The sequence below is a fragment of the Centropristis striata genome, chromosome 8 (genome assembly GCF_030273125.1).
Source record: "Centropristis striata isolate RG_2023a ecotype Rhode Island chromosome 8, C.striata_1.0, whole genome shotgun sequence".
Taxonomy (NCBI): Eukaryota; Metazoa; Chordata; class Actinopteri; order Perciformes; family Serranidae; genus Centropristis; species Centropristis striata.
In genome coordinates, this window is record NC_081524.1 from 38,759,399 (window position 1) to 38,781,243 (window position 21,845).

General features: G+C 40.5%; 3 protein-coding genes across 4 annotated transcripts in view; 1 reads left to right on the plus strand and 2 right to left on the minus strand.

The window, feature by feature from the left end:
• LOC131975753 (trypsin-3) overlaps window positions 1-21,845 on the plus strand; it is a 641,927-nt gene that overhangs the window by 610,301 nt on the left and 9,781 nt on the right. The window lies entirely within an intron of this gene.
• si:ch211-261d7.6 (zinc finger protein 208) lies at window positions 1,768-13,864 on the minus strand. 2 transcript variants are annotated; one of them, XM_059338457.1, is made up of 3 exons: window positions 13,468-13,863; window positions 8,235-9,788; window positions 1,768-3,454 (listed from the first exon to the last, which is right to left on the minus strand). In XM_059338457.1, exons 1-3 carry the CDS (start codon window positions 13,571-13,573, stop codon window positions 2,175-2,177), a joined length of 2,940 nt encoding a protein of 979 aa, XP_059194440.1. In that variant the 5' UTR covers window positions 13,574-13,863; the 3' UTR covers window positions 1,768-2,174. The 2 variants fall into 2 exon arrangements, with proteins under 2 accessions (XP_059194440.1, XP_059194439.1); XM_059338456.1 differs by lacking the exon at window positions 1,768-3,454 and having other exon boundaries at window positions 4,508-9,788; window positions 13,468-13,864.
• Window positions 15,750-21,512, minus strand: zgc:66448 (uncharacterized protein LOC327401 homolog). The gene is made up of 2 exons (XM_059338462.1): window positions 21,116-21,512; window positions 15,750-20,844 (listed from the first exon to the last, which is right to left on the minus strand). The coding sequence occupies exons 1-2, from the start codon at window positions 21,510-21,512 to the stop codon at window positions 17,276-17,278; spliced, it is 3,966 nt and encodes a 1,321-aa protein (XP_059194445.1). The 3' UTR covers window positions 15,750-17,275.

A 21,845-nucleotide genomic window follows, 5' to 3' on the forward strand; every position in this document is an offset into this window, starting at 1 on the left:
TCTCTTTAGTGTTGTATTTTAACATTGTTTTTTGTGTTGCATCTTAATACTGTGACTTTCCTCTTGCTGTTGTTCTGTGTTGTGTTCTATTGTGTTTTAAGAGTGTGAAACTTTGTTGTTGCTGTCTGAAAGACTTGTTTGTTTGTGTTAGATTGATGTTATTTGTTCCTGCCCAGGGACTACAGATGAAATTTAGCTAGCAGCTAATTCTGATACGGCTGAGAGCCATGCACTGTCCCTGTTAAATAAACAAATAGAAAAAAAAGTAAAAATAATGTTTGTATGTATGTATGTACACAGAAAAAAGGGATGTGTCAAAAAACAACACACGTGGTTGTGTTGATATCATTATGACACGTGTAGATTTTAGCACACAATGTGTTATTTTTCTTTTCTTTTTTCCCCATGCCTCTGGATAGATTGACATAATACATGTGTCATCTGATTGGGGGAGAACAAAAAAACTTGATACAAATGTATATGATAGTACATTAAATAGCCTTAAAAAGAATAATGAATAATATCTATATATTAAATGAATATATCAAGTTTAAAAGTTTAACGGCCATTTCTTTTGTCATCTAATGGATTCAGACGTGGTTAACACATTAAGTAGTAGTTTTTGGTAATTTTCAGTTACACATCATTAACATATAATGAGTTAAAATGACACAATTTGTGTGTTAAAATGGCTCACACATTTATTGTGTTAACCATTGCTTTTTACCACCATTCAACAAAGAAATGTTCTGGCAACAGCTATGCAATTACAACTATTAAAATCTTACTGATCAAATTAAAGAACATCTTTATCATTGGGACACAGGCTGAATGAAGCATAACCTACTAGATCTCCTGGCAGAAATAAAAACAGCCAGTTGGTGGTGCTGTTGTAACATGTGATGCATCCACTGTAAAATCCCATTATTAAGTCTGGAACCCTCCTTAGACTTACATCAATAGTTTGACATGAGAAAATATGATTTGTACCCTTTTTCTGTAATAATACTTGCATTTTAAACCTTTGTAAATGTGCATTCGTGTTTCTCAGATATCAATAGTATTCATATTCCATCCATTACATATAGTATTGAACATTAGAATTAGAAACTGCTCCGTATGGCAAGCTGATCAGCCATGTATAAGCTCATAATGATAGTATTCATAATTAATGAGACTGTGTGGAAGTCTCTTGAGCTCCATTAGCTCTCACTGTATTAATAACTCAGCCATTACTTACAGTACAAACTCCATTAAAACTTCAAACTGCAGATTGTGGCAGACTTATCAGCCATATGGAGGCTTATTGTAATAATAATGTATACGCTATAAAATTCAGAGGTCCTCCACTGCTGCTGCCGATCATTAATAAAGGCCACTTTCAAATATCTAATAACTAATAATAGCCCTTGCTTTTATTTCTTAAACATGCTTCAGCTCAATAACACCTTTCATAACCCATCTTTTTAAAATTTAATTATACATTAATTTAGTTTTAACAAGGCTGCTTCAAATATAAGGTAGAATAGAGGTTATTTGTATATTGCTTTAAAGAATATATATAGATAATTATTTCATAAAACATTTAAAACATACTGCTTATGAATATTTTAATACCATCCACAGGAATAATGTTGCAGTGCCTAAGAGTATTCTGAATTCAGGCTATTGCTCAAAATAATTCCAATCACGTCCGTTTAAAGACTCAAAATGTTCTCATCTCACACATTATTTTCCTCCTGCACATAAAGAAAAACACTAAAAACATGTTGAATGCATTTAGTTTTATTCACAATTAGAGGGAGGTAGCTTTATTTCACTTTCATTTATAACAACAGCAACGTTTCATGTCAGTTTATTCAACAAACAAATACATTAAAAACCTGTAGCATATTCCATATCATCAGGCATATTATGTTAAGGCTTACTCTGCTCATACTCACTGTCAATCTAACCAGGGAGATTATAATTAGAGTGTAACAGTGTCCATCATCTAGAACAAAACAGTAGATCAGTGAGTTTAAATCTGAATTTTAAAACTCTAAGCACACTAGATAAACAATAAATGTTAACCCTTTGTTTATTAGCCCTAACTACGCATCATTAACAGTAAAATAAAAGAAAAAGAAAAGGAAAAAAGGCCTTAAAAAGGCACCAGAATGAGAGAAGTTCTGTCAATCTTCAACATAATTCTCCTGTGGCATTGGCAGCTCTCCAGTTGCATGTTTTATATAATGCATGTGCAGCTTTTCCATTTCATCAAAGCCCATATCACATTCAATACACTCCCATTCCCAATATTTATGCTCTGTGTTTATGTTTGTTTCCTCAGAGTCGCTCTGGTCCAGCTCCTGTCCCAGGTGAGGCTCTACAGGCTCATCAGGTGGGTCAAACTTTGAAACTTTAAAGTGATGCAACGGCTCTCCACAATCCGACTCCTCCGACTCCTCGTAATCATCACACTCCTCAAGTGGCTTTTCAATTTCATATATGTCAAAGTGTTCTTCATTTCCATGCAGCTCTTCCATGTTTGTATCCATCTCTGACTCCTCTTTGACACCAGCGAGCAGAAGTTTCTTCTGAATGAGTCGCTTCTTTGCAATAAGCACACAATTCTTGGTCCCCAGAGGCTTCCCAGCATTAACTCGAAGATGCTTTTTCCGGTGTGACATCAGACTCCTGCGATGGTAAAAGCTCATCCCGCAGAATGTGCACTGGTAAGGTTTCGCTCTGGAGTGAGTGCTGCGATGAATTTTGAGCTCTCTGGGCGTGTGGAAGCTCTCGTGGCAAATGTTGCAAATGTTTTCCCTCAGATTGTGTTTCTGCAGGTGTTTATCCAGCAACTCTTCATTTTTAAAGCCTAGGGCACAACTTAAACACCAAAATGGTTTCGCTCTATGGAGCCTGACGTGTTTCATCCATTTATTTATAGAACGGAACTCTTTGTTACAGTGATCACACTGGAGAAGTCTTGATTTTAAAGACCTGTGAACTCTCATGTGACCACGTAGCCGTGCTTCCCTGATAAACGACAACCCGCAGTGTGGACACTGATATTTATGCAAATTCTCGACGCTCAGATCTTCTGTTGGAGCTGGCGGGTTGTCATGCAGCTGTTGGTGTTTCTGGAATGAAGTCAGGTACGTATAAACCTTCCCGCAAACAGAGCAGGTATAAAAGCTCCCGGGTTGCTTCTTCATCGAGGCTGCAGCATTTTGCAATGAGCTGCTCATGTCATAACCATCTTCATCTCCGTTTTCTCCATCATCTATAGAATCCAGGTCTGCTTCAAGCTTCATGTTGTCTCCGGTATGAGCTCCTTCATCACCACCTTCCTCCTCCTCTTCTTCTTCTTCTTCTTCCTCCAGGGCATGCTGGTGAAGGTGAGTCTCAAAGACTTCCAGGTTTGTAAACTTCAGTCCACAATCCTTACATGCAATGTGGCACTGTTTGACTAGGAAGAAAAGAAAAGAAACAATTTAGAAATTTTCATGTTTTATGATTTGAATTTATCATACAGTAGTTATCTGTAGTAGTGATCTTACAAGTAAAGTAGGTTTTCTATGATGTTCCAGCTAAAATTCAGCTGGTAGAAACAGCCTGATCACTACTGGTGTTACTAGGGTAACTAATGTTTCACTGCAGCAGGTAAAACTTACAAGACTGCGCTGCGGCTCTTCCCTTCGTTCACAGAAATGTCAAATCAGGTGTAATTAAATTATGTCAATCTCAGAGCTTTGCACATTAAGAAAAAACCCCAATTATTTTTAGCCGTGTTCATCATTTAGATTATCTGTGTTTAATCTATGGAGCATGGCAATCAAATATTCATGACTTTTTTTTTCCATGTGCATATCTTTAAGCTAAGAAAAGAGGCAAAAAGACATTTTAAACAATGAAGCCAGTAACAGATTTCAAATACGAATTAGTAACCTTTTTACAATCAATTTTGTAATTCCACTTTAAATTGGAATAAATAATTTAAAGACAGCATTGGTACGTAGATTATTACTATTATTAATTGGCAAAATTGAATGTTTTTTTTTTTTTTGCTTTGGAGGTTTTTAATGCATATTTTCTCTTAAACTTGATTATAATTTGGTTGCACACTCCAGGCTGCATATCCATAATGTGCAGTGTATGAAATAGTTTGAACAGAGCTATTCAATAGTTATTTACCTGCATGAAGGATGAAGGTTATGTTTTCAGTTTGGTTTGTTTGTCAGCAGGATTACAGAAACACTACTGGTCCGATTTTCATGAAACTCGATAGACAAATGTAGCCAAAGAAAGAAAGAACCCATTAAAAGTTTGGACTGGATCTGGATCAAAGGGCGGATACACTAATTATTATTTGCATTAACATTGCGAGAAGGGAAATTGGCCTCGGCGGAGAAAGTGCCCTTCTAGTTCTAAAAGTAATGCTGCTTAAATAAACATGTCTTGAAGAATAATGACACAAACAGATTGATTAAACTGAGGCTGAATGAAAAACATAAGTCAGTAATTCACGCAAAAGTTCATCAGTTTATTTTCAACTTTTTGTTTCAGAAACAACCAGTAAAACAAGTAGTCAAAGGGTATATTGGTCATCTAGGGAAAACAAAAGAATCAAAAAATTAATTAAGCAAAGTAATATCTAGCACAATACAAATACCTATTCCCATTAGTGCCATAAACTAACAGATATCCTACATGAACATAAGCTATTTTAGTTTAAGTAATAAGGTCTTTCCCCAATAAAAATAACACTGAAAATGAAAGATCATGGGAGTTTATACATCAATTAATGCAAACCATATTGTTGGTAACATACAATTATTTGATTGTTAAAATTATTTTAAGGTCTGTAATAGTCATCAGGACTTTTTTCCTTTTTTTCCCAATTTACATAAACAGTGCACATTGTTGAATTTCAAATACCATTACCTCACTGCCAAACCTCAATATGACACAAGCAACATTAGTATGAATTAGCAGCAGAATGTATTCATAAACTCTGGAATAAGTAGTGTGTCAGCTGCACCTTTTGTTTTGAGGACAAACATGTACATGCATAAATGTTTCCGATTCTTTTAATATATCTAGATATGAGCTACCATACGTTCTTCAGTGATCCCTAAAGAGATTAACAAGGGTCAGCTGCATTCAAAACAGAGCCAAATCAAACCATCATTGTTACATCTCAACATTAAGTTTATAAAAAGGGATTAATCCTAAACATATGTACACATATTAATCCAGTGTAAAGTTAGGCCTGAGCATAGGAAAATAACACAAGGAACAGTTATATATATATATAAAGACTCTCAAATTATATATAAACAAACCGGGAAAGCATGTTTCTACTTAGCCTACACACAAGGAAGTTTAACATGTTTAAAGTAGTTTGGCAACTTTCAAAAGCAACAAAAATCCACAATCTACAGTGTCTTCACTCGAGTCCTTTTCAGGTTTTACTGTTTAACTGACTCCATGGGCATGTTCAATATAGTGCTGGTGCAAATCAGTTTCTTGACAAAAAGTAGTTCCACATTCAAGGCATGTAAGGCCGTGAGTATCTCCTGAGGAGACAGCAGCGGGGGCGTCACTCTGCCTTCTGTAATCACCGATACATTCCTGGTGATGGTCGATAAGGTCCTGTATCTCACTGAAGGTCCTGGGGCAGATGGAGCAGTGATACGAGTCGTTGCAGTGCTGAGTTTCGTGTTTTTGTAATGCAGCTGGTGAAAGAAAGGCTTTGCCACAGTGCTGGCACTTATGGCTACTCTGTGCCAGGCTGTCTGATGTCCCTCTGGTGTCAGCGGAGGGGACGTTGGGTTTTAAAGGCTTCGGGGTCATAGCAGCGCTGAGCCTGTACCGAACCTCGTTGGGGAGACGACAGCGGACTTCATCGTGCCAGGCGAGGTGTTGCTGCAGCTGGTTTTCGGTCCAGAAGCCGTGGCAGCACAGGGCGCAGCAGTGAGGCCGGCTCTTTGCCTTGGTCTTATGGGTTCCCAGTTGTTCCTCTGTTTGGAAAGCTTTCCCACACTTATCACACTTGAAGAGACATTTGGCTGTATGCTCTGACAGACGGCTAAGAGGTGGGGAGCCTTCAGCTTTGGGGTCAGCAGTCTGGATCTCCTGTTTCACCTCCTGCTTGTTCCCGGGGCAAACTTTCCTGTGGTCAAGGAGCGCGCCTGGAGAGCTGCACTGCTTCCCACAGTCAAGGCAGAGGACAAATTTTACAAGTGGCTGGTCTGATTTGATTTTCTTCGGTCTGCCAACACGGCTAATTTTCACTGTCTCAGTAGTGTCGTCTTCTCTCTGTTTGGACTCTGTTTTTACTCTAACAAGAGCCTTATTTTTACCTCTTGTCCTCTTCGAGTGGGCCTGCCATTTGTGGGCACGAAGACCTCTTGCTTTAGCAAAGGTCATAGAGCAGAGGGGACACTGGTACACTTTAAGCTTTAGTGTTGATGACATGGACTCACTTCCATTTGAGTTGACATCTAAGTGATCTGGGACTTTGTCAACCACGCTGAGTCCGTCTCCTTCATGATCTGCAGCTTCCAAAGTGTCATTGTGCTCATTTTCATGGTGGGTAGCCGGCAGTGAGCCTGTCTCAAATGGTTCGTTATATTCTGGGTATGATAACTCTGAGTTTTCCAGTGTGCTGCTGCTCTTGACATTTTTGTTTGCATCAGGCTCTGGCTCAGTTTTGGTGTGACACTGGGGGTTAAACATCTGGTGGCGCTGGAGAACACGATGGTTAAAAAACTGTTTGCCACATTTGTGGCAGAGAAAAGGTCCGTCCTCTGTCTTGTGGTTAAGAGATTTCAAATCATCATCTTTAAACAAGGACCGGGAGAATTTCTTTTCTTTGTGCCATCTTTTGTGGGAGCCGAGGGCCGAGTTGGACATGAATCTCCTCCCACATTCTGAGCAGTGAAATAGTCCTTTACTTGGCTCTTCCTGTTTAGGTTTTTTAAGCATTACAGACATGCCCAGTTTTGCTTTTGCTACAGATTTTTTATCTTCAGCATGAACTCTTTTGTGAAAATTCAAAGCTCCAACAACTGAAAAGCTTCTGTCACACTTTTTGCATTTGTACTTTAAATTACTTGGGTTTTCCAAGTTGCCATCATCTGTTTGAATTTCCATCTTTATTTCGCCGCTGTCAATTTCACTCTTTACTTTAACAGTGTGTGCTGTTATTTGCTTGGAGCTTTCCTGTGTGTGGAAATCCATGCTATCCTTGTGCAATGTTAGACTATTAGTTTCTGAGGGTTCTGTCTTAAAATAAGAATCTCTTTTAATGCAAAGTTTTTGATGAGCTCTCAAAGAGGCCTTGTTGTTGAAATGTGCGAGGCATGTTGCACACTGCAGATCCTCCAGCGTGACGGTAGATCTTGGCGATGATGGCATGTGGCCAGTCTCATAGCCATGGCTTTTCATGTGAAACTGAAGGGCTTTGGCCCGTGAAAACAGCTTTCCACAGTCGGGGCAGCTGTAGGTGTTCTTTTTCAACTGTTCAACCTGATGCTGGAAAGACTTAATGGGCGGTGGGAGTAACTGGTCACTATGTACAACTTGGTGTCTCAGGAGACTGGAGAAAAGACGGAACGACCTGTTGCACAGTTCACATTTGTGATTTCCATTTTCATGTTTTCGCATGTGCAACGCCATAATGCCCTTGTGACGAAACTTTCTACCACACACTGGACATGCAACCTTAGAGCGCTGGTGTCCATTAACAGAGTGCAGAGACCCTGTGAAGCCTTTTCTTAGCCTCAAATCTGTACACTGAGTCTGACTTTGCTTGTGGTGGGAGAAAGCTCCTAGAGACCAAAAACCCTTCCCGCATTGTTCACAATGATAAATCTTTGGGCCTAGAAGGGTTTTCTTTGGATTATATTCTTTCTTAGTGGCTGAAATATTTTCCTTTTTTTGTGCGGAGCAGTTTTTCATATGGTTAAACAGGCTAGCTGCGTGCAAATAAGACATCATGCAATCTGGACATTGAAATTGTTTTCTTTTGGGATGATGCAGCTGATGAGAGACTAGAGCGGACAAACGTGAGAAGCATTTACCGCACTCACTGCATGCAAGGTTTTTCTTCTCTAACCCCTCTGCCTCATCATCATCATTGCTTGTGTTTTGACTCTTGTGTTGCTGAATGTGACTGCAGTGTTCTGCATAGCTACTGGCTTCATGGCCACATGTGTCGCATGTGTGAGCTGCCACTGACTGACCTTGAGTCTGCTGTCTTCTCTTACGGACGCCATGCCACATTCTGTGAACACGCAGTGATGAGGCACTAGAAAACCAACGGTAACAATCTGGGCAATCAAATCTTTGCTCTGTCGATGGATTCCCGGCCTCACCCGCCATCAGCGCAACCTCCTCTTCAGTTTGCTCAAAGTCAATTTGTACAATTTTCAAATCCATATCTTGTTTTGAAACAAGAATACTCGAGGAAACTCCAGTGTCGCCATCCTCTCGTGCTTCCTGATCTGATTCACACAGCAGCTCGAGGTCAGGATTGAGGTCTTGGACGGGCTCGTCCTCTGATTCACTCGCACTGATCACCTGTACGTTAAAGTCCCCAGGTTCATAACTCTCCACCTCTTCATCACTCTCATTTACATGTGAATCTTCAACCATAAAGACAGGAGGCTCGTTCTCTGACTCCACTTCTTCCTGCTCAGTCTCTTTACTGTCGCTTTCTAAAGTTTTCTGTTGAGGTAGCAGAGAGGAGCGCGCCTGAGCCTCCTTCTCGGTTTCTCTGAAAACATCCGTGTGATGAAGCTCATGGGAGTGAAGAGCTGAAGCCCTGGAAAACTTCAGCCCACACTCTTTACATTCAAACGCCTTCTTCTGTAGCTGATACACTTGATGAAGAAACGACTTTGCTGGAGTCTCGTCGCTGTGCGCCATGCGCTGATGTCTGTAGTAGAACGTTAAAGTCATAAATACTTTCCCACATTCCTCACATGGGAACCTTTTCGCAGAATCATCTGAGTGATTAGCATGCCATCGCTGGTGGTTGAAGAGGGCGATATGGCCATTGAAAGTCTTTTTACACTCACTGCAGTAAAACTCACTGCAGCTTTTATTTGGTTTTTCTTTCTTTTCTTCTTTAGAGCACTGACTGTTGCGGCTAAATCGTTGATGCGTTTTAAGGCGCATCATTGCACTAAAAGCTTTACCACATGAACACTCGAAACATTTTTCAGGAGGATCATCTGCCTGGTGTTCAGCAGGCTTGGCTTCAACTATCGGCTCCTCAGTGTGAAAGGCTTCTCCTGAACCTCTAGTTCGTGATTTTACCAACTTCTCCTCATGACAACGGCGATGTGCATCGAGAGCGGAAGCACGAGAATAATTCCGCCCACAAGACTCGCACTGAAAGGCCTTTTTCTGCAAATGTTCAAGGTCATGAAAAACGGATTTGGAGGCTTGTCTGTGTGAGCGCTGATGGTTGAGAAAGTGTCCGATCACACCGTAACATTTGCCGCAGTCTGGACATTCATAGGTGTGTTGCTTTGAGACTCCAGGAATATTAGACTCCTTTTGGGAAGTTTTACCATGGGTATTTTTCACATGTGAGTGGAATTCACTTGTTTCAACAAATGACAGTGAACATATAGTACAGAAATTAGCCGTTTCATTGTCCTTTTCTGCATCATGTGAACCATCCGACTGTCCATCTAAATATACGCTTTCTTGCGGGTGCTGATGGCGATGCTCCAAGTACGCTGCCTCGTCTCTGAAGGCTTCTCCACAATCCCCACAGCAGAAAACCCCTAAAAATAGAAAGGGGAAAATAGGAGGTCAAAGCCACTCCTGTTTCCAGAGGAGGAAAGACAAAAAAAACACAACTCACAAGAGGACAGGTGCAAATGATGATGATGATCTTTATTTTAAAGAGGAAACAGTATAATCACAAAGAGACCTTCCAATTTAAATTATTAAAATTTCATTCTGAATATAGAACTTGAAAGTACTCACACTTAAAGCACTTACAGAGAGGGTCAAATGCAGCAGATAAACTATGGTTTCCCAATTTAATCATGAGCACATTCACATACATAAAAGGGTGTTTGCAGCATATGACCGATCGCAAACATGGACAGGTCTACTAGCAGCAGAGCAGCATATTTTAGAAAGTGTAAGAAGTGTAATCTAAGACAAATTTGAAGAATTTATGACCCATAGCACTGGTTAAAAGCAACAAAGTTGCAGCTGCCAAATGCATCTTGCAAAACATTTTTATGTGTGAAAGTTAATACTGATATCTCTGCTCCACATAGGGCACAAATAGATGTGTTGCTTAGATTTATAATGGTGTAATTGACAATTTTAGCCTTTTTTTTCCAGCTGAAACCCTGGCCGGGTGAAATGGATTTTTGGGAGCAAATAATAAATATAAAAAAACATAATGCAAAGCAGTAAGCAGGCCTACTTTCATATCTTATAAAGGCTTTAGTGCTTCAATAGTTCATACTGTAGTATCATACTGCTGTATGATAATATATCGGTACACAAAGCACAATGAAATGGCTTTGACATGCAAATAGTCTGCAGGAAATAAACACGCCATGCCGACACGTAACACTGGAAACATGTGACACAAGAAACAAAGATAAGTCAGTCCCTCTGATGATAATCTATAGCACTCAAATAAAAAAAATTGTAAGGGAAAGTAAAAGGGCTTTGACGGTCTCTGAATAGACTTGACCTCTTATGATGCCCACAGCAAGCTCTACAGTACCTTCTTTGAATGCTGATGCCATTTTCCAATACAATGAATGCATTGTGCAGCATAAGGTACTATTGCTATGTACCCTGGTAAGAAGTTCACAACCACCAGGGTTAAACCTGGGAAGTTGTCTCTCTATGCTTTAAGTACAGGCCTCGGGTTTCATTATTGTTAGAAGGTTAGTGTTCAATCAGACTACTAGTATAACTTATTGAATTCTAAATCCAACATCTTGAATCCTCCTTGGAGTTTATAAGAAATACGGTCAACACAACTCCCATTATGTCTTTACGGTGACTTCATACTTTAAATAAAACATCATATCAGGGTATTAAACCAATGCTAGGTTGCCAGGAGTTTGGCTGTACAACCTTGTCAAATTCGTACGAAAACCCCATATGCTTTAATTATTCATCATAGGATAATCAAGGATATATATACATCAAGGATATTTAATAGTTATAATAGTGATACTGTGGTTGGCTATGGAGTTTATTTAAAACCAATTGCTCCGTCCAGAACCATTAAAAATGTGATCTAAATGGGGGCGTAGAATGCTTATGTTGCATTGTATGTTAATTTGGCATACACAAGAAAGGCTTTACAGTAAAGTATAAGTTACATCATCAATCAATTATGACTTTGTATCAGCCAGACAGTGTTGTGGTCAGAATCTGGGATACTGGTATTCTAGATAGCAAATTAAGCTAACAAGCAAGCAAGCAAACAAACAAACAAATAAAGTGCTCATGGATCTGAAATTCAAAGCTTAAAGCCTGTTTGGTTATTGTGTAATGGTTAATACTAACCTCACAAATACTGTGGCAAATTGTAGGAGTAAATCAAAAGTGGAGGCCACCTCATACATTGCTGTATCGCTGAATTAAATCTTGTTCAAATGTTACTGAAAGTAGGATGAAGTCCCACAATACAGTGCTTCTTTATGATATGCATTAATTTTTGCTTTGTCATTAAGACCACTGTGCTTGAATTAATCCGATTTCAAATAAAAAAAGACAATATTATATTCTAAAATACTAATAAGTAGAGGCCAGCTTTTTATTTCAATGTTTTCTTAGCTACATAATATTGTTCAATAGGACTGCAGTAATGGATTTTTTTAAATCATTATATGAAATTACTACTTGTTATGCAATTATTTTATATTACACTCTTATAGTGGCTGAGTATACAGGTGCATCTCAATTAATTTGAATATCATACAAAAGTTTATTCATGTCAGTAATTAAATTCAAAAAGTGGAAATAACATATAGATCCATTACACAGAATGAAACATTTCATGTCTAAATTTATTTAATTTATGGCTTACATTAAATGAAGACCTAAAATTCAGTGTCTCAAAAAATATATATTACAAAAGAAAAAGTATGTTTAATATGGAAATGTTGGCCTCTGAAAAGTATGTCCATCTATATGCACTCAATACCTTGTTGGAGCTATTTGACTTGAACTACTGGAAATGGACTTTTCCATGATAGTCTAGTTTATTGAGATGCACCTGTACTGCCAATACGTTGAAGGCATTATATTACATCATGGATGCTGTTTATTGAACAAACAAGCTGATCAGTAAACAGCATCCATGACATTAAAAAGCAGTGGCTCATAGCTGGATATCGTCACCCTGTCAAAATAATCACCTAACTCATTTTTTCAAGTTTTGCAGGAAACACAAAAAACTTCACCAAAAGTGTAACATATGACATTTATTGATCATTTCACTCAAAAAGGATGTAACAAAGGATGGCTATTGGCATAGTAATAACACTGTGTGTAAATTATGTAACTTAAGAGAAATAAATGACTTAGGCAGTTTTTGAACATGCCTTTGTGACTGAAGCAAGATATGGTAACACTTTATTTTGAAGGTGTCTACATAAGAGTCACACAAGCCTGTCAGAAACATGACATGACAAGTGTCATGAGCATTAATGTTACTTCAAAGTGTCATTAATGTTCATGACACATGCCATGTCATGTTTATGACACGCCCACGTCACTCTTATGTAGACACCTTCAAAATAAAGTGTTACTATATCTTGCTTAAGTCACAAAGGCATGTTCAAAAAATGGTCTAAGTCACATTTTATTTTGATTTAGGCATAATAAATCCGCTTAAGTCACACACTTGACATAGGCCATTATCTTAAAGGGGTAAAATCACATGATCTAGTAAAGTGTTGCCAATATTAGTGTCAACAATAAAACACTGATAAACTAAACTGATAACTAAACACTCTCCCTCTAGCTCTTCTTTGCTGGGTTCTTATCTGATGCCTATGAATGTGGAAAATTGTCAAAGAAGTGATGATCTTAAAGGGGTAAAATCATGATCTGATCAACTGAGGATGAAGGTGATTTTACCATAGGTGGCCGGCTTCATGAGGAGACAATTTAGGCAAAAAAACAACAACAATTTTGACAAAAAATGACGTAAGCGATTATTCTAACAGTGTGACGACATTGTTGATCAGCTTGTTTGTTCAATAAACAGCATCCATGACATTAAAAAGCAGTGGCTCATAGCTGGATATAATTGTTAGATTATTTGCCGCAATTATTTTGTAATACATTATATTGTTTGTAGCGTCCCTGTGGTGAAGTTGGCGTGGGAGGTCACCACGCCTGGACACACTGCTGCTATATTGATGGTGCTGCTGACGTCAACGTTCAGCCAAGTGACCACTAATCGATACTTACTATCAGCGGAGTCCTCGGCCGATGTACCGGCGTTGTTTTCAGTCCCTGTGTCTCCGTTGTCCCCAGCTCCGTCCTCATTGATCGCGGCAGCAGCAGCTTCGTCCATCTTGGAGTGTCTCTGTTTGGTCGCTAATGCTAACGTTAGCTTCCACTAGCTAACTAGCCACGTTAGCCGAACAGCGCCACAGTTGTTTCAGTTAATGCTATTTTCTCCCTTATCATCAGTCACTCGGCGCAAAGCAGAGGGCTAAAAATGCAAAGATAACACCGAGTATGTTAATTAAGTCTGTTGCCACATAACAAGGCAGCATCTTGTGATGTTTTTAGCCATGCGAGAGACAGCAGCACAGCTAGCCGACAGCTCTCTATCTGTGCGTCCCTCGCCGGAAGTGGCTTCTTCTTCTTCTTCTTCTTCTTCTTCTTCTTCTTCTTCTTCTTCTTCTTCTTCTTCTTCTAATTGGCGGCTGGCATCCAACTTATAGGTGCATTGCCGCCACCTACCGGATTGGAGTGTGGATCATTAGATTAGCAGGAAATAAAAGAAAACAACAAACAAAACAAAAAGAACAAAAAAAAAAAAAAAAAACCTAAATCCTCACCATTAGCCCTGTTTCCCTCAGGTATTTCCGTACTTGTTTACTGACATTGTCTGATCTTTGCAATAAATTTCCTAGTGTAAAACTGACTTTCTCCCTTTGCATGAATGCTTTTAAATCTCTCCTCTCCCTCTCATACTCCTTACACTCCACCATAACATGCTCTACTGTGGAAGTGGCTTCTTCTTCTTCGGCTGCTGTTTTTGTTTCCTTCAAGCAACACAGTGACCTCCAGCAACCAGCTGAAGTCTGACGAAGTCTATCGTCACACTGTTAAAATAATAATAAAAGTCATAATAAAAGTCATTTTTTGTCCATTTTTTTTTTTTTTGCCTAAATCATCATCTCATGATGCTGGCCACCTATGGTAAAAATCGGTTGATCAGATCATGTGATTTTACCCCTTTAAGATCATAACATAAGAGTGACATGAGCGTGTCATAAACATCACATGGGATGTGTCATGAACATTAATGACACTTTGAAGTAACATTAATGCTCATGATACTTGTCATGTCATGTTTCTGACAGGCTTGTGTGACTTTTTGTGTTTCCTGCAAAACTTGAAAAAATGAGTTAGGCGATTATTTTAACAGGGTGAGGATATAACAAACATGATTATTAATGTGATTTACTGTTAGGATTAAATAGGCTGTGCAGCTTTTAACGAGCTCCATGCAAATTGAGCAATAATTGTAATTTTAATAATTTTTAGTAATTTTCAGGCCATTGTTTTGTCCCTACTGACCACAGCAATATAATAATATAAACTTTTAATAATTTTAATAAAAAAATATATGGTTTACTACATTAAATATTAATATTTTACTGATAATATACATTTTTTTTTCAAAATCTGACCAGGTTATATGAAAATAAAATACAGATAGTAAATTCATATTGTGTTTTAATCTAATCTGACTGGAATAATATATATATATATATATATATATATATATATATATATATATATATTGAGCATTATAAGAATTATACAGTATTGTTGCAAATAAGAAGAATTTTGTATGGTGGATTCAAGTCCCAATGTATCAAATTAATGAAAGGGACACTTTGCAGAGCATTTGTTGTTTTTCCTCCAGGAAGGAAAAATGTCAAAGAAAATTCATTTGAATTGTTTGAATTCATCAATGTTGATAGACACCTTCTGTATTTTTACAAAATGTCATACTTGATTCCCTCTGTCATTTCTATTCTACTCCATTCTCTTCTTCACAAACCAAAGAAGAAATCAGCATAAGAAAACTTACTAAACCAGGACTTAATCATTTCTTTTTAGAATGAGAGTTCAGTGTTTTCCCTAGTTTTCTTGAAGGCTTGGGAGCATGTTTTTGGTGGGACATTTAGTCTCTTTTCCACAAAGAAATTATAAGGTCTTTCAACAAAAAAATATATGCAATTCCACACAATTCTAGGCCATTATTACATTTGTTTACAAAAAGTTTAGAAGGCTACTGTAGAGCAGATAATACATGAACATCCCAAAAGCTTAACAAAACTACAGACACTAGACACTCTGATCTGAGTTCATATTCATTCAGCCTAAGTGGTGCTCAAAACGGCCTGAGTGCTGCTCCTAAGCAAGGAAAAACCCTTAAGTTCTCTATAATAGGGATGTATAAATGTTGAAGATTAACCCTGAATAAAGTGATCAAGTACTGCGCATAACAACAATGTAATCAAAAGCAAGTTTTATTTAATCCAATATGTAGACATCATGGGAAAATTCTATTTCTTTCCATGCTAAAACAGTGGATAGAGGTAGAAGGGCACGTTTTTTGAAACCTAAGACGCTGAATGTTGAGACGCACAAGGACGGTTTTCTTTTTTTTTGTACGAATGGACCGTGTGTTTATTTTACAGTAGTAATGAAGATTTTCAGTCACTTTTTGGGCAACCAAAGCTACTCAAATGCCCATTATCTTAACAGAGGAGATGGGATTCTGTACTTGGCTAAATCTACAGTTATGGAATGAAATCATTCAGTATTCACAAAAAATACATTTCATTGTACTTAAAAGTGGACTTCATTTTATAAATACGGGGTACATTCCAATCTGAAATAATAATTCTGATAAGAGATACTCAATACATAGTACTCATCAGTTTACATTAGGTGCTGCCACCCAGAAACACTTTGTCAATCTAATTGTATCAGTCATGAATCATTGCCACAAATTAGCTAATTTTGACTCGACCAATCGGACCAAAGGATACATTTTATGTCAGTTTCAGGTTCGTCTTGCCATTGTAATAAATATTAATGACAAACAATGACATAAACCCAAGTTTAATTTATTACAAACTTCACTATATAGCAACAGTCTCATCAATAATTGTGTTATGACACCTGTTCCCAATCATAAATGAAGATATAAATTTACAGAAAACTTTCTGTGAGATGACCTTTACATTTACATACTTTAGCTTTGGCCAAATCACCACGATGAGAACTTATATTTGTCAGTTGTTTGGACCGAGCCAGAAGCCCTGTGAATATTAGTGCTTCCTAACAAGGCCTGAATGTATGGAGTCAGCTGTATGTGCTGACACATTATCTGTGAGCACAACAAGCTCATCCTCTCCTCCTCAAAAGCAAAAACTTACATTTCTTTACGGTATCTTAGAAACAGTTGCTCTGTGTTTTGGGAGTGAGGTCAGATTGTTGAGTCTACCTTAAGCACAAACTAGGCCTAGAATACCAAGACAGCAGACATGCAGACTGTACTCATAAAAGGCACACAGTATACTGTACATGAAGAAACACAGTTCAAATGGTTTAGGACATATGAACAGAACTATAAAAGTACTAATATTATCTAAATCTAAATGCCATCGGCTATAAATGAAATGTAGAACGTAGAACCTCATTCATCTGAATCCCTAGGAAGTTTTTTTTTAACTGGTTAAATACTTTGATAACTTAAAAAATGCATTGAAAAAAAAAAGTGAAATTAATTTAATGGCACATTTAGACACCCTCTTTTACAAACAACACTGTGAACAGTGTGCAGTCTAATTTGGAGCTTAAAAAATGGGACTCAAGTGTGCAGGAATCAAGTTGTACTTTCATCTTTTTGTTTCTAATGCCCATTCACTCTACTGGTCAAACTGCACATGTGAGGGTCAGATAAATGAGGTTCCACTTTGTAAAAAAAAATACATAACTAAGTCTTGTTCCTAGTGTAAAAATGTTAAATCTCTCCTTGTGCATGTTGCAGGTAATGCATCTGTAGATCCAGCTCCCGGGGAAGAGAACACCCGCATATCATGCACTGGAGGAGCCGTTCAGGGGCAAAAGGCAAACGGGGTCCGAGTTTGTGAGGTTCTGTCCGTGGGGCAAGCTGAGGTAGGGGTAGGGTCTGTGTTATATGTGGCCTGTCGCTCATCACGGCCTGCGGTGTGAAAAAAATATTTGGGTGTGGAGGTCTTGAAAGTGAGCCAACTGCGACAGAGTGAAGAGGGTGCGGGCCAGGCAGAGCAAGGGGAGGGAGTGGAGCTAGAGGAGGTGAGAAAAAAGGAGAAGGCTGATTTATGATAATTTGAGTGCCTGTTACCATTGGCTGTTGCTGCAGCTCCTGTCCATTCCCTGGTTTTAGTTGCCCAGTGAGCAGCGTTTGATTACTTTGGAAGCCCCATACTGGTGTTCCCAACCCCTGGCCAAAACGAGGAGGCTCGTACTGAATGGAGATGGGAACCTTCTGTGTTGCTGTCTGACTCACACTGGCCCAGGCAGATGACACCTGCTTTTGCTGCAGCTGAAAATCTTGAGTATTTACTAATTTCTCAGGGTTCATAGTCTTTGGAATTCCTGGTGGTGCTTGTATGTCCCACAAGGTGCTACCTACCCCGTGAGAAACAGGAGTGGAAATTGGCATAGCACTGCTTTGGTCTATTTGAGCTGAGGTGGACACACCTGCTAAGCCTGAAACCCACTGCTTTTGCAGCTCGCAGCCGTTCCATGGCTTCTCTGGCTGGCTAACAGTCGACGGTATTACTTGAGGATTACTCATGTCCCACACTCTAGTGTCCTCTTTTTTAGGAAGTGTGGACGGGTCCTTCTGTATTGACACGGGGGCACCTGCCCATCTTGGCAGCTGAAGCTCTTGCCCGAGCTTATTTGGAGAGTTCTGTGAGTTAAGTTGCATGGCAGGTCTGACGCTCCACAGAGCTGCCCCGTCCATGTACGAAGTGGGGACAGAAAAATCTAGCTGCAAAGAGCCTGGGGAAGCTAGCACTGTGGATGTGGGTGTGCTACACCAGGTGACAGGCTTGGGCTGCCTGGGCTGCTCCATCTCACTCACTATTGATGGGCTGGATTTTTTTGGCACAGCTGCTGTGAGGGAGCTGACAATAGCAGCTGCGCTCTCTTTCATGTGTGAGGACTCTGAGCTGGGAGCAGATGTGGGGCCTGACTGAGTTATCAAAGGGCTATCTGCCCAACCTGGACTCCTCTGATGGTGCTGCTGCAGGCCGGGCTGTGGCTGGCTCTCAAACTGGGACTGCTGTGGAGCTGCGTGTTGCTGCTGCTGCGGTGACGGCACAGGCATCACCTCTCCACCGTCCACCTTCCACTGCACCGGTTGCGGGTGTAGCTCGGCCAGCCACGCCTCCTTCTGCTGTCTGCCTTGTAAATCCATGCGAGGTGAGAGCAGGGAAGCCTGTGGCTGCACCGCCCTTCTGTGCAGCTCAGCATCTCTCAGTGAAGCGACTGGATACGGCTGAGATGCAACAATCCCAGAGCTTGCTAATGGTCTCGGCAAGGCCCACATGGGCCTGCCCCCTCTCCTCCCTCTGACCCCCCTGCCTCTCATCCTAGCACCCATTGGGAAAGAATTATACTGGCTGAAACCCTGGCGCTTGCGAGCGTGGATCTTCTGGTGCACCAGCAGGCTGCTGAACCAAGAAAAGGTTTTGTTACACTCATCACAGCGATGAGGTCTCTCCCCTGTGTGTGTGTTCATGTGGTCGCGGAGCAGATAGGCTAATCCAAAGCTCTTGTCGCACAGGTCACACTTATGAGGTTTGTCACCGTTGTGTGACAACATATGGTGCTGCAGTTGGGTCTCGTCGCTGTAGCCTTTGCGGCAGCTAGTGCAGCGGAACGGTTTTTCCTGATGCAGCCTTTGATGTGTTCTCATGTTCTGCAGGAAGGCAAAGTCCTTCCCACAGTCAGGACATTTGTATGGCTTCTTGCCTGTGTGGATGATGAGATGTTGCTGTAAGTAGCTACCGAATCTAAAGCCCTTGCCACACACTTTGCACTGGTAAGGCTTGTCCTTGGAATGTATGCGCATATGCAGCTCTAACACTGAGCGGTGGCGGAAGGTTTTTCCACACTCAGAACACTTGTACGATTTAACACTTATCCCGTCATTTTTCCACTTGCCCTGTACATTATCCCTGTTTATTGGAGTAAACTGATTTTCAGGTGGTGTTGCTATGTTTTTTAAATATTGTGCTACAGATTTGTGGTCACTTAACAGATGCTTGTTTAAACTGCCTTCATCTCGATAAACACACGGGCAGTGGGGACAGTTATGTCCTTTTTCCCACTGCTTGTTATTCTCCTTTGGAGGTTTGGGGGTTCTCTCCAGTGTCTCATACTCCGCCTCATGAATAAGCATGTGGGCTCTCAGGTTAGCTGGTGCAGAGTAGGTCTGGGGACAAAGGGGGCAGTTAAATGTGCGTTTTGGCTCCTCAATCTGATGTGTGTTCTCTTTTCCCGGCCCTCTAATTGCATCCTGTATGGGCGCAGGGTTGGGCTTGCAGGGCTGCTCAGTGGAAGAGTTGGTTTCGCGTAGCCTGTGCTGGCGGCAGTGTGCCTTCATGTTCTGGGCAAAGGCAAAATTTTTACCACACTCAGGGCACCGGAAGGGCTTCTGGCCTGTGTGCAGATACTGGTGCTGATGGAGGAGGCTGCTGTACTTGAAGGTCTTACCGCAGATGTTGCACAGGTGAGATCTTGTGTTGTCTGTGTGCTTGCGTCGGTGGTCCTCCATGACGGAGTAGTGTTTGAAAACCAAGCCGCACTCTGGGCATTCGTAGGGTTTCAGGGCAGCGTGACACCGCTGGTGGAAGCGCAGGGCCATGCTGTTTGGGAACGACTGACTGCAGTCTTGGCATTTAAACATGCTTTCTTGTGAGTGGAGCAACATGTGCTTAGTGATAGACACCTTGAACTGGAACTCTTGGCGGCACAGCGGGCAGTGGTAAGGCTTTTCTACTGTATTGCAGCAGTTGTGGTCCCTCAGCTTATCCACCGTGGAGAAGGTCCTCTCACATTCTGCACATTTGAAATAACCCTCCTCCATTGTGTGCATCTCCTTCTTGGGAGTAACAAGTTGCTCGTCCTTCATTTTATGCTCATTTCTGTGTTTAATGAGGCTGCTGCGGTGCTGAAAGGTAAGGCCGCATTCTTTACAGGTGAGGGGCGTGAGCTCATCCTCGTGTGCATGAAAGTGACGGTGAAGGTTGAACATCTCTCGGCGGGAGAACCTCTTCCCACACTCCTTGCACACCAAACGGCACTTTTTTGGCTTCGCTGTCGAATTAGCATCCTCTCCTTTATCGTCTCCAGCCGCCTCCTCTATCCCATCAACTTCTCCAGCCGGCTCTGCAGCCGGTCCCCTCTCTGCTCGCTTCTCATCAGGATTCGAGGTTTCCTCCTCATGTATCTCATCTGCATCGTCTGTAGTGTCATCATCATCAACATGTGCATCCTGCTGCATCCTCTCAGCAGTCTCTGTAACATTTTTGAGGTCTGGAAGAAAAATAACAACTTAGTAAACAAAAATAAATTGTAAACAACCCATTTGTTGTTAATTTAACAAGCTGCACGCCACTAAAACAGCAATGCATCCTATATATGCAGTCACAACCTCCAATGCAGGACGCTGGCTGATTTTGTTATGCTAATTATAATGTAGCAGAGTTGCCTGTGTGTGTGTACTGAGCCGGTACTGGCAGCTAACAGCTCAGTTTTAGCCCGGAGGCAAAGCTACCCATAAAATACATTAACAACGTTAGCATACCACACTTATCATGTTCCTCCTGGTGTGTTTTCGTCGCTTCATCGTCGTCTTCTTCTGTTTCAGACCAGTCAAAATCCCGCTGGTCGCTGCCAGGAGCCTCGGCCATTTTTTCCTCCGATGTTATGTCCTCCGGTGAATTGCATGTCGTTTTTTCGGCTCCAGCACCGGACTCGACACTAACCTCAGAATGGCTGGCAACACCACCACCGCCGTCGTTACCGACACCAGCTCTCTGCTCACCGTTTGGGCTCTCCGCGGTTTTATTCTGTCTTGTTTCATTTTTCAGATTGAAGCTCCATCCAGACTCCACCGCATCGGTCTGCTCCCCAGATGTTTCCACCTCCTCCGCAGGGGATTTCTGTCGTTTTGGAGACTCCGATGGGTCTACGGCGGCCATGTTTCACCCATGCACCCCCTTGTCCAGAACACACAAGGATCATACTAGGAATGAGATTTCCGGTCGACACTTTCAAAATAAAACACCCATTACCGACAGCAAGCTGTGGTTCATGGTTTAAAAAATATAATTCGAAGCCTTAAATTATAAATTTCCTTTTCTACAACTGCTGCGATGTTGTTTTTCTACACACAAGCACTCTCTTCACAACATAAAACTTCAACACAACTATAAATATTACATTAACTTTTTTATATCCACAAATTATTTATTATGTGCTCAGTTTAATTGAATCAGGAGTTGCAAATTATCATTGACTGGAAATCCTGTATG

Coding starts and splice junctions, on each gene's coding strand:
- si:ch211-261d7.6 (XM_059338456.1), bottom strand. CDS start 13,573: ATGGACGAAGCTGCTGCTGCCGCGATCAATGAGGACGGAGCTGGGGAC. Junction 9,789..13,467: donor GGCCGAGGACTCCGCTGATA/GTAAGTATCGAT, acceptor TTCTATTTTTAG/GGGTTTTCTGCTGTGGGGAT.
- zgc:66448 (XM_059338462.1), bottom strand. CDS start 21,512: ATGGCCGCCGTAGACCCATCGGAGTCTCCAAAACGACAGAAATCCCCT. Junction 20,845..21,115: donor GGAGGAACATGATAAGTGTG/GTATGCTAACGT, acceptor TTTTTCTTCCAG/ACCTCAAAAATGTTACAGAG.